We start from the raw sequence: 14,747 nt of genomic DNA on the forward strand, positions 1-14,747 counted from the left end.
ATTACTCCCTTTTAGCATATTATGCTAACACAACATAATGCGAATAGAAACATTTCATGTAACTTTAGCAGTACTTGAAGAGAAGGTGATGAAGAATATGACAATATAAGGAATAAAAATACAATGTAAGAAATGTAAAAATGTCAGAATAGAATATAAGACACAATGCAAACACTTTATTAATTATGCAAAATGTAAAATGAAATTACATTTGCAAAATCCAGAAGATAACTAAGAAACTTACAAATGATTCAGATTAAACTTCACTTTCATCTCCTCTGAAAGGTGGGATCCACTCCATTAAATCAATGGGTGCAGTTGGTAGTTGTTATGTACTGACCCATAGATGATTTAATTGCTGCGGCGATCATAGATCTAGCACAAGGGATAACACAGCATGTCAGGAGGAGGAAAGCACCAAGAATGACAAACAGTGTGGTCAACATTTTTATAAACACATTGTTCCATCCGCCTGTTGTCAGCCACGACCACATGTCCCATCCCCCAGTGTTCTGTGAGTCCTGACTTAGATCATTCAGGTGTGAGACAACATGAGTCATGTTGTCCGAGGCATCTGGGATGTATGTACAATAGTCCGTCCCAATTATGTGGCAAACTCCGCCTTGAGTTGCCAGCATCAGGTCCAGTGCCATTCTGTTTTGCAACGCCACATTTCTGAGGCCCTGCACAGTGGGTGTGAGGGTGGAAACGGCTCAGAGTGGGCAGGATGGTGACAGAAGTGAGCAAGATAACACGTCCCACACCGTCCAGGTCTCAAGACTAGATACACATGTTGCCCACATATCCACACGTGTTGTCTCAGCGCTCCATAGCCGCCAGAAGAAGGGATTGTAAGAACCGGGTTGTCGCTCCCTGGGCGGTTCAGTGGGGCGATGTACGGCTGTGCCCACTTGCACTCCGTCCTGGCTCCATTATCCCATGTGGTGCCGCAGGTTGCTGTAACCGTCTGCTTATATGATGATGTTCTCAGGAAACGATCTCTTGCTGTGAGACATTGTCTGGTGAAACTCACCAGTCCGGTTCGGGCTGTTGGATTCGTTGTCATGATGGGCTTGTACATGTTCTGCTCTGTTGAGACGTGTTCCAGAATCGGGTTGTGGAGTCCCCAAAGTTGACCAAGCTGATGTTACACAGTTCAAGTGCCTTGGTCATATCCTTAACTTCTCGGCCCACCCTGGGAAACCCTTGAGTGAAGGTTAACAGGGCTCCTAGTGTCTCTGAAACATTTAATGGTCTGGGTTTCACTGGTATGGAGTTCCCCACTCTATGAGGGAGCTGTGCACACGCATAACAGCTCTGATTGGTCATTTTGGTTGCATACCATGCATTGTATTTCAGCCCAGCTGGGCTGTCAGGGAGGATGTGTGACTCCTCCTCTTCGGCCTGGATCTGTCCCTCAGTCAGGCCTAAGTTTGTTGTCTCCACGTGTGGAGTTAACGACAGGACGATGATGACAGTGAGCAGAACAATGCCTCCGTTTTCTCTCGGTCTGTCACCTCTCCAGAGCCATCTGTTGATTTCTGGCATCATATCTTATCAGTTGTGTCACCTTGCCTACCCCTGTAATCAGTGTGCGCGCAGTGAGTGTTTGGGAGATTAGTGGTTCTAGGTGGTCTCAGAGACCTCCACTCCCCTCCCTCCCTAGGAACACAAGGCAGGGGAAAGCTCAGCTCACTCACTGATCTCGATCTTCTGGTCTGAGGCCTTTTGGTTGCTTTGGCACTCGTTTGCAGTGGGTGGTGTGAATCCAAGTTGCTCTTTCAGCCACTTTTACTGCTTTCTGTTTAGCAGTATCTGAAATGGTCCAGTCCACCTGCGAGCATGCCAATCCAGTCCCCTGGCTCTAGATCATGTAGTTTATTTTCTGCGGCCTTCGGGATGGTGTTTTTGACCTGTATGTGAATTAAAGAAAGCACAGAGGACAAATTAGCACAATATCTCAACATTTCTTCCTTACATTGGCTGGTATCAGGGAGTTGTCTTTTTACTGGCCCAATCCCCGTGTTCAATGGTCTGCCAAATAGGACTTCAAAAGGACTGAGACCCCCTTTGCCCCTCATCTGGCTTCTCATGTGCATTAAAACGATCGGCAAAGCTTTTGTCCATGTTAAACCTGTTTCTTCACAACATTTAACAATCTTGTTTTTCAATGTGCCATTCTCTCTTTCAACTGCACCTCCGCTAGCTGGATGATAAGCACAGTGTTGCCTCAGATCAATCCCCATATACTCCCCTACACTCTTCAGTGCTGCACTAATGAAAGGTGTGCTGTTACCACTGGAGATCTTAACTGGGATTCCCCAGCGAGGAATGATCTGGCTTATCAAAGCTTTTGCAACTGCTGCTGCGTCCTGTTTAGATCTTGGAAATGCCTCTACCCATTTAGGAAACATATCTACCATGACAAGACAATATTTCTTCCCTGTGACGGTGTCAGTTCAATGAAGTTCATTTGCAGGTGCTCAAATGGTTTGTTTGGGGGTGGATGTGCCACCTGTGGGATCTGAATCGGCCGTCCCACATTGTTAGTTGCACAAATCATGCAACTTTGACAAAACTTCTGGGAGAAGTTGTAGAACCCCTTTGTGAACCAGTATCTGTTTATTTCCTGTGACATACTCCCTTTTGATACATGGTCCTTACCGTGTGTCAACTTAGCATAATAAGGAAACGGATACTTAAGCAGGCATGGCTTCTCATCAGGCCCATACCACACTTTGTCAGAAAATGTGCAGCCTGCTTTCTTCCAAACAGCTCTTTCCTCAGGGCTGGGCCTCATCTGTAATTCCTGCAAATCAGCTGTAGGGGTCAACGGCGAGTCAGTTAAAACAGTACATTGGGTAGTGTTTTTTTTGCTGCAGCCTTTGCTGCAAGGTCAGCTATGGCATTCCCCTGTGAGATAGGATCAAGTTTGTTAGTGTGAGCGTCACATTTACACACAGCAACCATTTTGGGCAACAGCACAGCATCAAGTAGGTCAGCAACCAGTTTGTGATGAGCAATAAGTTTGCCTGTGGATGTTAAAAACTTCCAGTTCGCCCACAATCTCCCAAAATCATGAATAACCCCCCGAGAATAACGGCTGTCTGTAAATATGTTTACAGTTTTGTCCTTTGCATATTTACATGCTTCTGTCAGTGCAGCTAGCTCTGCTGCTTGTGCAGAATAGTTTGAAGGGAGCCAAAGTTGTCTCATGCAAAGTAGTTACTGCAAAACCTGCTCTATTTTTACCAGTTGCTGGATCACGTGATGCTGAGCCGTCCTCAAAAAACTCCATGTCTAGGTTCGTTAGGAGTCTCCTGCAAGTCTACCCTTGGGGAGCAGGCTTCTCTTATGACTGCAACACAATCATGCGGCTGTCCTTCATCTGGAGTTGGGAGGAGAGTAGCAGGATTTAGTACAGTGCATCTCTTAACAGTAATGTTAGCCATATCAAGCAACACAGTGTTGTATCTCAGCCACCTGGCTGTGGAGAGATGAGATGTTTTTTGTTCAAGCAAAATCATCGACACTGCACGTGGGACCAACAATGTCAAGTCTGAGTAACCCACAATGTCACGTGAAGCCATGGCTGCTTTTTCGGCAGCTGCCACGGCTCTCAGGCAGTTTGGCAGCCCTGGTGCAACAGAGTCCAGTTTGGATGAAAAATAAGCTACAGGTCTCAGTCGTCCCCCATGGTCTTGTAGTACTACTTAGGTCATGTACCCCCCCCTTCTCATCAACTATCTGGGTGAAAGGTTTGTTACAGTCGGGAAGACCCAGGGTCGGTGGAGACTGAAGAGCTAGCTTTAAATAAACGAAAGCCTTTTCAGCTTCAGGTGTCCAGTGCACCTTGTCTTTTGCTGCAAGGCCCTTCCCGTGCACATTTTCCGTAAGGGGGCTCTCTATTTCTGCATAGCCTACAATCCATTGTCTGCAGTATGAAGTCATTTCCAGAAAACTCATAACCTGCTTTTTAGTTTCTGGTTTTGGAATTGTTTGGATGGCTTTGATTCTCTATTCAGAGAGGGTATTTCCTTCAGCCATGATCACATGGCCCAGGAAAGTGACTTTCTCAGAAACAAACTGTAGTTTTGATACTCGCTTAGTGACCGTTTTCAGCCAGATGCTTTAGCAGAGCCAGTGTGTCTTTTACACAGGCCTCTCTCGTGGCTGAAAAAATCATGATGTCATCAACATAATGAAGAAGAACACTCCCTTCTGTCAGAGTGAGTGAGTCTAAGTTTTCCTTTAATGCAGCAGATCGTTGGCGATTCACAAAATCCTTGACAGAGCCTGGAAAACGTATACATTTTACCGTCAAAGGAAAAAGCCAGTACTGGCTTCCAGCATCCACTGGGATGCTGAAAAATGCATTTGCCAAGTCTACGACAGAAAACCATTTACTGTCAGGTGGTATCTGTGAGAGAATCGTGTGAGGGTTTGGGCCATTTGGCGCACGTACGTACACTGCTGAGTCTTGATCAAAACGCCACTTATCTGGCTGTCCGGCGTCACGGATTTTCTTCACTGGGAAGATTGGAGTTCTCACAGGAGATTTTTCACAAGGCACAATCACTCCTGTTTTCAGGAGAGAATCAAAGGATATTGATTTTGACATGGTCTGTATGAGGATTTTGGGTTGATAACTACAGGTTCCGCACCTTTAATTAGCTCTACATCATACTTACCCTGTGCCCACAAGCATGATGGCACTTCACTTAACTCAGGAATGTCTGAGACATCTTTAACAAAAATGTGTTTATCAGTCTTTGTTTTACCATCTGTTGTAAATGTAAATGCTCCGTATTTGTATATTGTCTTTCTAGTCTTTTCGACCACTCAAAGCGCTTTTACACTACATCTGCATTCACCAGTCATATACATTCATACACTGAGCCTAAGTGCTCAAACAGAAACTAACATTAACATTCACACACTGGCGGAACAGCCGGCAGGGGCAATTCGGGGTTGAGCATCTTCGACACGTACGGGAGACGGGGATTGAACCGCCAACCTTCCGATTAATGGCCAACCCGCTCTACCTCCTGAGCCACAGCCGCCCCAATGTTGTCACATTTGTCATTTGAAAATCTGCACTGCAGTCACTACAGCAGAGAATCTTTTGCGATGTACCATTTGGATCTGATGTTGTCCGTGCTTTTTGCAGATATAACAAGCATCAGATCTGCCACGTCCTTTTCATTTGCCTCCGGCTGTGCCATTTACAGCCTGTCTTTCTGCTGCTCTCTCTGATCCTTTTTGTTCAGGAGGAAATCCTCGGCATGGATGGCATGTCTTTGAATAATGTCCATGTGACCATGTTGCCATGTCAAACAGTGGTGTTTCACCATGTTGGTGATCTCTGGTCTCAGTCTGGTGAGAAAGTTGTTTCTGAGAGTGGCTTCCCACAGGGTGATGTCATGTGATGGTCCCATCACATTTGGCTTTACCAGACCGCTGTGGATGTCATGAAGTTCAGAAAGTCTGTTTAGGAAATCTGCCACCCTCTCGTCACATCTCTGTGTGCACCCTGTTAGAAGTGCCCAGTCCAGCTTCCGGGGAAATAGTTCCTCTATTCTCTTACAGAGAAGATCAACCACCGCTCTGTAGTCTGCGTTCTCCTCTGCGTCCCAAGAGGGTTTGACAATTTAATGTCCTCTGCAGGATAACCCCCTGAGACCTGTGCCCAGGTTGCCCCCATCTGAAGGGTCAACAATCATCTGGGTGGGGGTTGCTTTTTCTACTGCTCCCCCTCCCAAAGCTGCGGCTGCTGCTGCTGCTAGCTTGGTATGCGGGCAAATCTTTTTAACAACAGGTTTCTGCTCCTCTTTCTGTTTTACTGGCAGTGGCTATGCTGCCTCTGCCGCTCCGGATGAAGGTTGGTCGGTAGGTGGAGCAGAGTTTGGCTGACTTGGTTGTGGGAGAACCGAGTCCAGGTCCGGATCTAGTTTGACACACTGAAATGCAGAATTGTTAGAGGGGTCTGTCCCTGCCTGTAATTTTCTGTCCCTGCGGGTCGCCTCTCTCATCCATGCTGAATGTGCGGCCCAGTTTGCTTTAAAGGCTTTTCTTTAAAGGTTTGCAGCTTTTATCCTAATCTCAGAGTCGGAACACTAGCTCACCAAGGGAACATGATGTCTTTGATTGTTCCCTAGGGTACACTCAACGTAAGACTATCATGTTCAGATACATGTGGTGAACCACGTAAATTCATGACCCCCCGGACATATCATAAAGCATCACCCACATTTACCTTCCATTGACCCCATACCCAAGAGACTGGAGGTCCCCAATGAGTGAAATTAGTTACGTGGCAGTGTTTGGTGAATTCTCTGGGTAGACAATATGGTTGGCATCTGTACATAAAAAATCTGACCCCATAAGTTCTGAAGATCAAACCGAGCATCAGAATGGGGAAGAAAGGAAATTTAAGTGAGATTGAACTAGCATGGATGTTAGTGCCAGACAGGCTGGTCTGTGTATTTCAGAAACTGCTGATCTACTGGGATTTTCACGCAGAACCATCTCTAGGGTTTACAGAGAGCGGTCCAAAAAAGAGAAAATATCCTGTGAGCGACAGTTGTGTGGATGAAAATGCCTTGTTGATGTCAGAGGTCAGATTAGAATGGGCAGACTGGTTCGAGATGACAGAAAGTCAACAGTAACTCAAATAACGTAAAAAAAAAAAGAAAAAAAAGCATGGATCCATCCTGCCTTGTATCAACGGTTCAGGCTGGTGGTGGTGTGATGGTGTGGGGGATATTTTCTTGGCACACTTTGGGACCCTTAGTACCAAATGAGCATTTTTTAAATGCTATCTGAGTATTGTTGCTGACAATGTCCATCCCTTTATGACCACAATGTATCTATCTTCTGATGGCTACTAATTCCAGCAAGATAATGTACCATGTCTCAAAGCTCAAACCATCTCAAACTGGTTTCTTGAACATGACAATGAGTTCATCTGTACTCCAGTGGCCTCCACAGTCACCAGATCTCAATCCAATAGAGCACCTTTGGGATGTGGTGGAACGGGAGATTGGCATCATGGATGTGCAGCTGACAAACCTGCAGCAACTTTGTGATGCTATCATGTGAATATGGACCAAAGTCTCTGAGGAATGTTTCCAACACCTTGTTGAGAATATGCCACAAAGAATTAGTTCTGAAGGCTAGTACCGGGTTGGCTAGTACCGGTTTGCTAGTACCAACCCGCCATTAATTAATTCTCGCCGACAATAATTTTATCACACATTAATGCAGTTTTTATTTTATTATTATTAGTTTGAAAGTCCCTTGCTCACTGGCTCTGAATACACATACAGTCAAACCATGGGTCACAGGAGGGGTGGGAGGTTGATCAGCCTGCAAATCACCCACCCAAAAAAGCAGTAGAGGGAGGCTTCAGCAGACTACACTGTCATCTTTTTCCACCCTCGATCCGTTATCACGGCACCAGGTGAGCCGCTTGCTTGTTAATGACGCAGCTTATCAAACAATTCAAACAGCTGAAACCAACATCTGCACCCTGTGTTCAATGCTGCTTTAACGTTACCTGGTCTGTGTTTGTAAAATAAAAAAATAAAAGTTTTTAACCGAGTGAAGTCTGTGCGAGTGAACACACACCGATCCCGCTACAACCCCCACAAATGCCGTCGTCCATCCCGATGTTTCAATGTAGTTTTGTAGAAATCGTTCCAACCCTACTAAACAGACTGTTTCTGCTGCTCCCTGATCATTAGACTTTGATGGTAACTTGTTTCAACAACAAGCTTTAACAAGAAATATTTTATTGCTACTGTGTAATGGGAATACTGCAGTGAAAAAGCACCCTATTTGTATAAAGTGTTTGCAAACCACATGTTATTGCACTTTTGTGTTTATATAGCAGTACATTTAAATTAAAATTATATAATATATATATGTATATATATTTGAAGATCCTGTTTTGTATTTACAAGTTGTAATATATATGTATTAGTCATAGTCTATATTCTCTGTGTCATGTTTCAATGAGAGTTTAGAATAATTTCAAACCATTCCAAACATGAGCCTTGTTTGTATAAAATAATCCAATTTAGAAGCAATACAAGCTAATGTCAAATACAATACTGCATCAATAAACAAACTTCACTAAAAATGTATTAACGACATAGGGAATTTCTTCCCTTCTTCAATATATATTGAAGAAGGGATTGAACACACTGTTTATTGCCTGGGAGTGAGCACTAGTTCACAACTGCACAAACAACCCAATACTGACTATTACAGGAATGTCTACTAAACCTCACGTTTAACTAACCCATACTGTACTGTACTTTAAAGACATCTTGCTCATTTGAAGAAATTTCATGAGACTGGGCAGGTCAGTTCCATCTTGAATGCTACCCTTTGCCTTGTCGCAATGTTCCCTTGTGATACAGTACATACAATACACCGAATGATAGATTTGAGCTTCCTGTTGGATAGTATAGGCATCAGTAAAGGCTTATAATTGATCTATTGTGTCTGTTCTGTAGATGGTTATCCCAAGAATGAAATCCTCTACCGGTGGCAGAGACGGGCAGTGGAGGTGGCAGACCAGCGGTACTGGAGGCTCTACCAGTTTGCCTTTGTAGGATTGAGGAACACCTCTGATGTGGCACACACCCAGTCCGGTGAGAGATGATGGCCAAGTTCTTACATGCTGCCAGTTTCCAGTTTTACAAGAGGCACTGATATTAAAAAATTTAGAATTTGAATTAGTTTTAGGGAAGAGTGTGGCTCAACATTACCACATAGATTCAATTTATTCTTCTGCTGCATTCGTGTTACCATGATCATACCAATCCTATGAATGTGTGGGGGCTTCTCATCTGTACATTTATTTTAGTGATTCATGGAAGTAGGGACTTTATTTTGAAATAATGTGTAAATAGAAACTCTGTATGTACTAATTTCAGGACGCATACTTCCCCAGTCATAAAATTGGTAACCTCCAATGGGTTACATATATACGTCCCATCTGTTCTCTATTTTACCCTGATTACCTATGTCTTTGAACATCTCACTTTCCTCCAAGACATATTAATGTTTTACTTCTCTATCTACCTTATTGTTAAACTTTCAGGTGAATATGTTATCATGACAATCTTTTTTGACCTGAGTCGGAGAATGGGCTACTTCACCATCCAGACATACATTCCCTGCAGTATGATCGTAGTCTTGTCCTGGGTCTCCTTTTGGATCAACAAGGATGCCGTCCCAGCCCGCACATCTCTGGGTGTGAAATGGTTTCATTTTATACACAGTTAAACTGAGTCAGAGTGTAAATTTGTTGGGCACTGGCCACTCTACTGTACTTATTAACATAATGAGGAAATTGAGGCTTTAAAGGCCCTGAAATTGTATTTTCTCTATCAGCTTCTGATTGCTTTTCCTTTTTCCCCTGTGATGACTGGTTTGAAGTGGGTATTGTTATGTTAGTTGGTAGGGGCTTTAAAGTTGCACTTTATAAGTTTCACATAATGATTTCAATCCCCTGAAAGGTAATTGAGACTTTAGGACCTCAATATCCAGAAGTCTTTTGAGGTGGAGCCCTGTAACTGCCCAGTGCCCACACCAACTCAGTTGTTCTATGCCAAACGAACAAGACAAGACTGAACACTGAGTCAAAATACTGCTCACTGCTATGATATTTCACTGATTTTTGCTTTGGCAGCCAAATTCATCAAGAAGGACACAAGCATTAAAATTAATGTAGAGAAAAGGGTATTTGATATTCCACTGAGGAACTTGTCTCTGTGACAATCCATTTAGGTATCACCACAGTGCTCACCATGACCACTCTAAGCACCATTTCCAGGAAGTCCCTGCCCAAGGTTTCCTATGTTACTGCCATGGACCTGTTTGTCTCTGTCTGCTTTATCTTCACCTTTGCTGCCCTCATGGAGTACGGTACTCTGCACTACTTCACTAGCAACAGACAGACCAAAAATGCTAAAGCCAACAATACCATACAGGTACCTAACACTCATTTTCTTTCTTCTTTTTTTCTTTTGAACACACTGAATGTTATAGTAACATACTGAAATACCTGTGTGTGTTTTCATTCACAGCAGAAAGCATCCAGCATGGTGAATATCCGACCTGGCACGTCCCTACTGCAAATGAACACTATTGTGCCCTATCACGAGGATAGTGACTATGCTTTCGAGTGTTTGGATGGAAAAGACTGCACCAGCTTCTTCTGCTGCTTTGATGACTGCCGCTCAGGTGCCTGGCGTGAAAATAGGATGCACGTGCGGGTTTCCAAGATTGATTCTTACTCACGAATATTCTTCCCCACTGCTTTTGGCCTTTTCAATCTGGTTTATTGGATAGGTTATCTGTATCTATAAAACCAGTACCTCAAAATAGGACGACTGGAGTTTAATACCTACAAGCATTTCACAGAAGCAGAGCTGCTCTTGTAGAAAAAATAACAGCTACTATCTTTGGCAAAAAAATCTAGAGACAAATTATTAATGATAGTGCCTTGTTGTTCCCCGCACTAGTGATGAGGCATGGCACATGACTGAGGTCTGTCAGTCTGGTCCTCAATCTGTCAGAGCAAGATAGGTCCATAACTACTGGCTAATATGCTATGAAAACCAGTATGGATAATTACTAATGATTATGGTGACCCCCTGACCTTTAATCTAAATATTTCTGCACAATGCATCTAAAAGATAACAATGAATTTCTGTGAAATTTGTAGTGGATATTATAATTAATTAATAACATTGCAGGGGAATTGAGCCCATTTTATGACCCACAAAATTCCTACATGTACACAAAAAATATCAAAACAGAGTCAAAAATATAAATAAACCTCTGCCGTTTTGGATTTGCGCATAGATGCAACGTAGAAAAGATTTAGTTAGCTAAAATTATGTTGCAAATGTTGGAATTTAAAGTAACATTATGTAAAATTTCGTGTGATTTGGCAACCCTACCGTGTGTAATTAAATGCTGTGGTAAATAAGGACAGCTGTACATGTGCAATTGTTGTGATTATATTATTTATGATCAAAAACTAGCAAGTCAACAACTTTGCCAACAGCCAAACATCAAACAAGTGCGATAACACAGCAATATTACTGACTAGTCCAACAGAAAGAAGGCCAGCTCGGCATGTCTCCTGCAGCCTTTTATTTTACAAAGCTCTCGCCAACGTCTGGCAGCCTCTTGCTTGTTCATTCTCTTTTTCTCTCCCTTGCTTCCACTGACTAGCTAGCTTCTTCCAAAGAGCTTTCATTGTACATTATGTACTTCTTGCTTCTTCTTGTAGCTAGCTTACTGAAGAGTCTGGTGTTTGACATTGTGATGTAAAGCATTATGTCGTTGCGAAAGTTTCCAGCCCAGGATTCCAATGCTACATAGAGCAATACCAGATTCTCCAGGACCAGAGTGACAATGACAGGGACTTCATTCACCCCATTAGTCAGTCAGTGTACCATGAAGATAGTTATTTCAAGATAATTCACTACATCATGTTGCTTTAAACTTCATTAGATTCAATAATGATTCCAAGGACATCTCGCGGGATTAAACGGTACAAGATTTCCCGTCAGGTCATGACATTTTCCACACGCTCTTATGCCACACATCAATCAATGCAGTAAAAACAAATGTATAACGTCGACTTGTGGAACTGATCAACTTCTCCCAGCTGATGCGACACCAGGCGTACACCGTGGTAGTAATCAAGTGAACCCACTTTTGTACTGTGAGTCCAGACAGTTGTGACGAGTGGTAACTAACTGGTATAGTAGCATTATAAACATCTAAAAACTGAGGTGCAGCTTTGCTCTGTTTGGGACTGTGAACTGCACTTTATCAGAGCTGCTGAAGTTAAGATGTGTGGAGATTTGTGGTGAGATTTCTGCCCACTCACAGTTAGTCTCGTAATATTACAACTTTTTTCTGGACATGTCCGAGAACACAGAGATGAGGGTGAGATTCTAAATGTGCAGAAAGTTTTGAACATGAGCAAAAAACCTTCTGAAACACGTGCTATTAAAGTCCAGGAGTTTCTAACTTGAAGTAGAAAGGTGCCACATGCATATTGAAAGAGGTTAATTCCCCAAACAAAATACACAGAGGGAAGACTAAATCATCTGCATGTATGCTGACTCAGCAGGATGATATTACATGAGAAAAGCTGATCTACAGGAGAAATAGATCTGAAAGCAGCACAGAATGTCGGAGAGCTGCACTGCATTGGATTTTAAATCGTCACCTGCCACCTGAATTGTGTTTCCTTTTACATAAATAAAAACATTTCCACCATAAAACTGGTGTAGAAAACAACTTAAAGTTAAAATTAAACTAACTGTTTAATGCTCAAAATTTTCATATAATTCAGCATTGAAGATTTATTAAAAATAGGGTTAAAATCTTGTCTCATCATACCCCTAATACCCATAGCAGCTCTTACCTCAGAAATGTTTGCACATGTAAAACTCCAGTCCACACAGAGGAGATATTGCCATGCAACCTAAAAAATAGCCCAACTTTTTCTTTACTCTTTGCCACCACTGATATTGTTGACGTGCTTTGCACTTCGTAATACTGCACAGAAGTGTTCCCTCTCCTAAAAGGTATATCCCCTGATTTTCTTAGAGAGGCCAATAGCTCATACGATGTAATGTTTGAATTTCAAAGATCACTTGCAATGTTAAGCATCATCAGTTCTGCAGGAATTTGGGGTTTTGGGGGCACTACTGGTACCTATTTTACAAACAGGGAGCATATCTTTGTATATTTGAACAACTCCATTGTTCATAGGGTTCTATTTTTTTAGGAATCACCTTGCAGCATTATTATTAGTGAGGTCAAACTAGGTCAGCCTCTGCTCAGATCGCATGGAATGGATTTGTTACCACTTTCAAACACTGAATTGTCATGAACCATGCTGTTTTTCCAGCAGCCAGATTTTATACTGAAGTTACAAAAAGTGATTTTCATTGATTCGCTGTTCAGGCAAATGCTCATACACTCCCAAAAGCACTTCATCTCTAAATAGTACATTTCCTTTCTGAACAGGTTTGAAATAACAATGTCCTGTACTATACAGTTCGTAAAATACTTTCGTTTTATATGGTTCTGTTGTATGTAAATGACTTACTATGTGGAAGAAATGAATGCATACTGAAACATTTCCAGCCACATAATCTTAGAATTACTCTACACAATATTTTCATAGTGTCAGAGTGACAATTGTCAAGAGCAACTATTAACTACAATGCCTGATGCCAGCTGGGATTTGCTCTAGCACCCCTGCAACCATGTATGCAGGATGGAGTTAAACTTAGGTGTTTTTCAACCTGGATCCTATTGTTTCCCATGTTTTTGTGCTATGTAACTCCATAATTGGGACAGCATTTTTTGAAACTGATCCAGTATTGAGCGAGCATGTGGCTTTGATGAGTGCGATATAGTCACTGTAAGTGGTTAAACAAAAAGGATCTTACACTTTTAAAAAGGTCTATATCTGTGTAGGGATCCTTTCCATAATGTTGTCAGACACTTGTAAAACAATGTGAGCCTGTCATTGGCAAAAATAAGAATTTTAGTAGACATATTTTGACGGAGCCCACAAGCAGTGGTGGAAATTAACTTAGATGAAATTAACTTAGATAAAATTAACGTAGATGAAAAAATCCACCGGCCAAAATAATAACTTGCCCTTTTATGTAAATTTTTTTGTGCAAGAAAAACATTGGTCTGTAATTTATTAATGCTAAATCCTAACAAAAATCGTAACCATTCATGCACAAAATTTTATGGGCAAATGCTTGTAAAATACTGTTGAGCAAGGCATCATCCGTCCTGAACCCGTCGCGCTACTTTTCTTCTTCTTGTTTTATTTGCAGGTGCTGCTGAATTCCCTGAACTGTTAACAAACTGTTCTATATGCTGCCACCGGCTTTAACTGAGGGGAACGTAGCAAACAGCGGGTATAAATAAACGGGAGATTTACAGGGAAATATTTAAAAGGGAGGACACCGGGAGACAACGGTATAATCCAGGAGAAGCCTGGGGAAAACGGGAGTGTTAGGTATGCAACTTACAGTGGTAGCTAGCTAGCTAAATGCTAAAAACACTCAAGGTCCTCCTAGTACGACTTGACTGCTCCCAATTCCAATCCCCTAACACTTACATATCTATGCCAATCAAACACAACACCAACCAATTTTATGGCAATTTTTGGATGATTTACACACTCCGTACTTTAACAAACTCCTCTAAGGGATTTAGTCGGATCAATTTCAAATTTCTGCTGTTCCTTCTAAAGACATTGATGATGAAAAGTTGTGCTATCTGTGAATTTTTGTCAATGGGTGTGTCCGTGGCGTCAAAGATCAACTCTTCGCCAGGACACAGGAAGTTGTTGTAACTTCAGTGTACATGCTCACATCTGAACAAAACTTTACGTGCTTGATAACTGTCCCACCCCGAAGACATCCACATGTCAATATTAATTTATATTCATAGCGCCAAGTGCTATGTAGCGCCACAAAGAGGACACAGGAAGTGAGGTATAACACCTTCATGCAGCGTCCGAAGCCCGTAGCAAATTCACAGCCGCACTGGCAGAGCTCCAGAATATGCAACGCGGCCACCTCACACCGCAACGCGCTACAACTGCGAGGGCCCGCCCAACGCTGCTTGCAGCTTTAAACTTTTTTCTGCAAAGTAACCTCAATTTTGGGGGCTTA

At 42.4% G+C, this 14,747-nt stretch overlaps 1 protein-coding gene across 1 annotated transcript in view; it reads left to right on the forward strand.

Moving 5' to 3' along the window:
* The window catches only part of gabrg1 (gamma-aminobutyric acid type A receptor subunit gamma1), a 50,257-nt gene extending 35,971 nt beyond the window's left edge, over nt 1-14,286 (forward strand). Inside the window, exons 4-7 of the mRNA XM_038729420.1 lie at nt 8,523-8,660; nt 9,113-9,265; nt 9,802-10,004; nt 10,101-14,286. Of these exons, the coding sequence (XP_038585348.1) occupies nt 8,523-8,660; nt 9,113-9,265; nt 9,802-10,004; nt 10,101-10,382 (776 nt within the window). The 3' untranslated portion in view covers nt 10,383-14,286. The remainder of the gene's footprint in view (nt 1-8,522; nt 8,661-9,112; nt 9,266-9,801; nt 10,005-10,100) is intronic.
* The last annotated feature ends 461 nt before the right edge of the window (nt 14,287-14,747 follow it).

Source organism: Micropterus salmoides, unplaced genomic scaffold (assembly GCF_014851395.1).
Source record: "Micropterus salmoides isolate LMB-PRFRI ecotype aquatic unplaced genomic scaffold, ASM1485139v1 Ms_hic_scaffold_19, whole genome shotgun sequence".
Classification (NCBI taxonomy): Eukaryota; Metazoa; Chordata; class Actinopteri; order Centrarchiformes; family Centrarchidae; genus Micropterus; species Micropterus salmoides.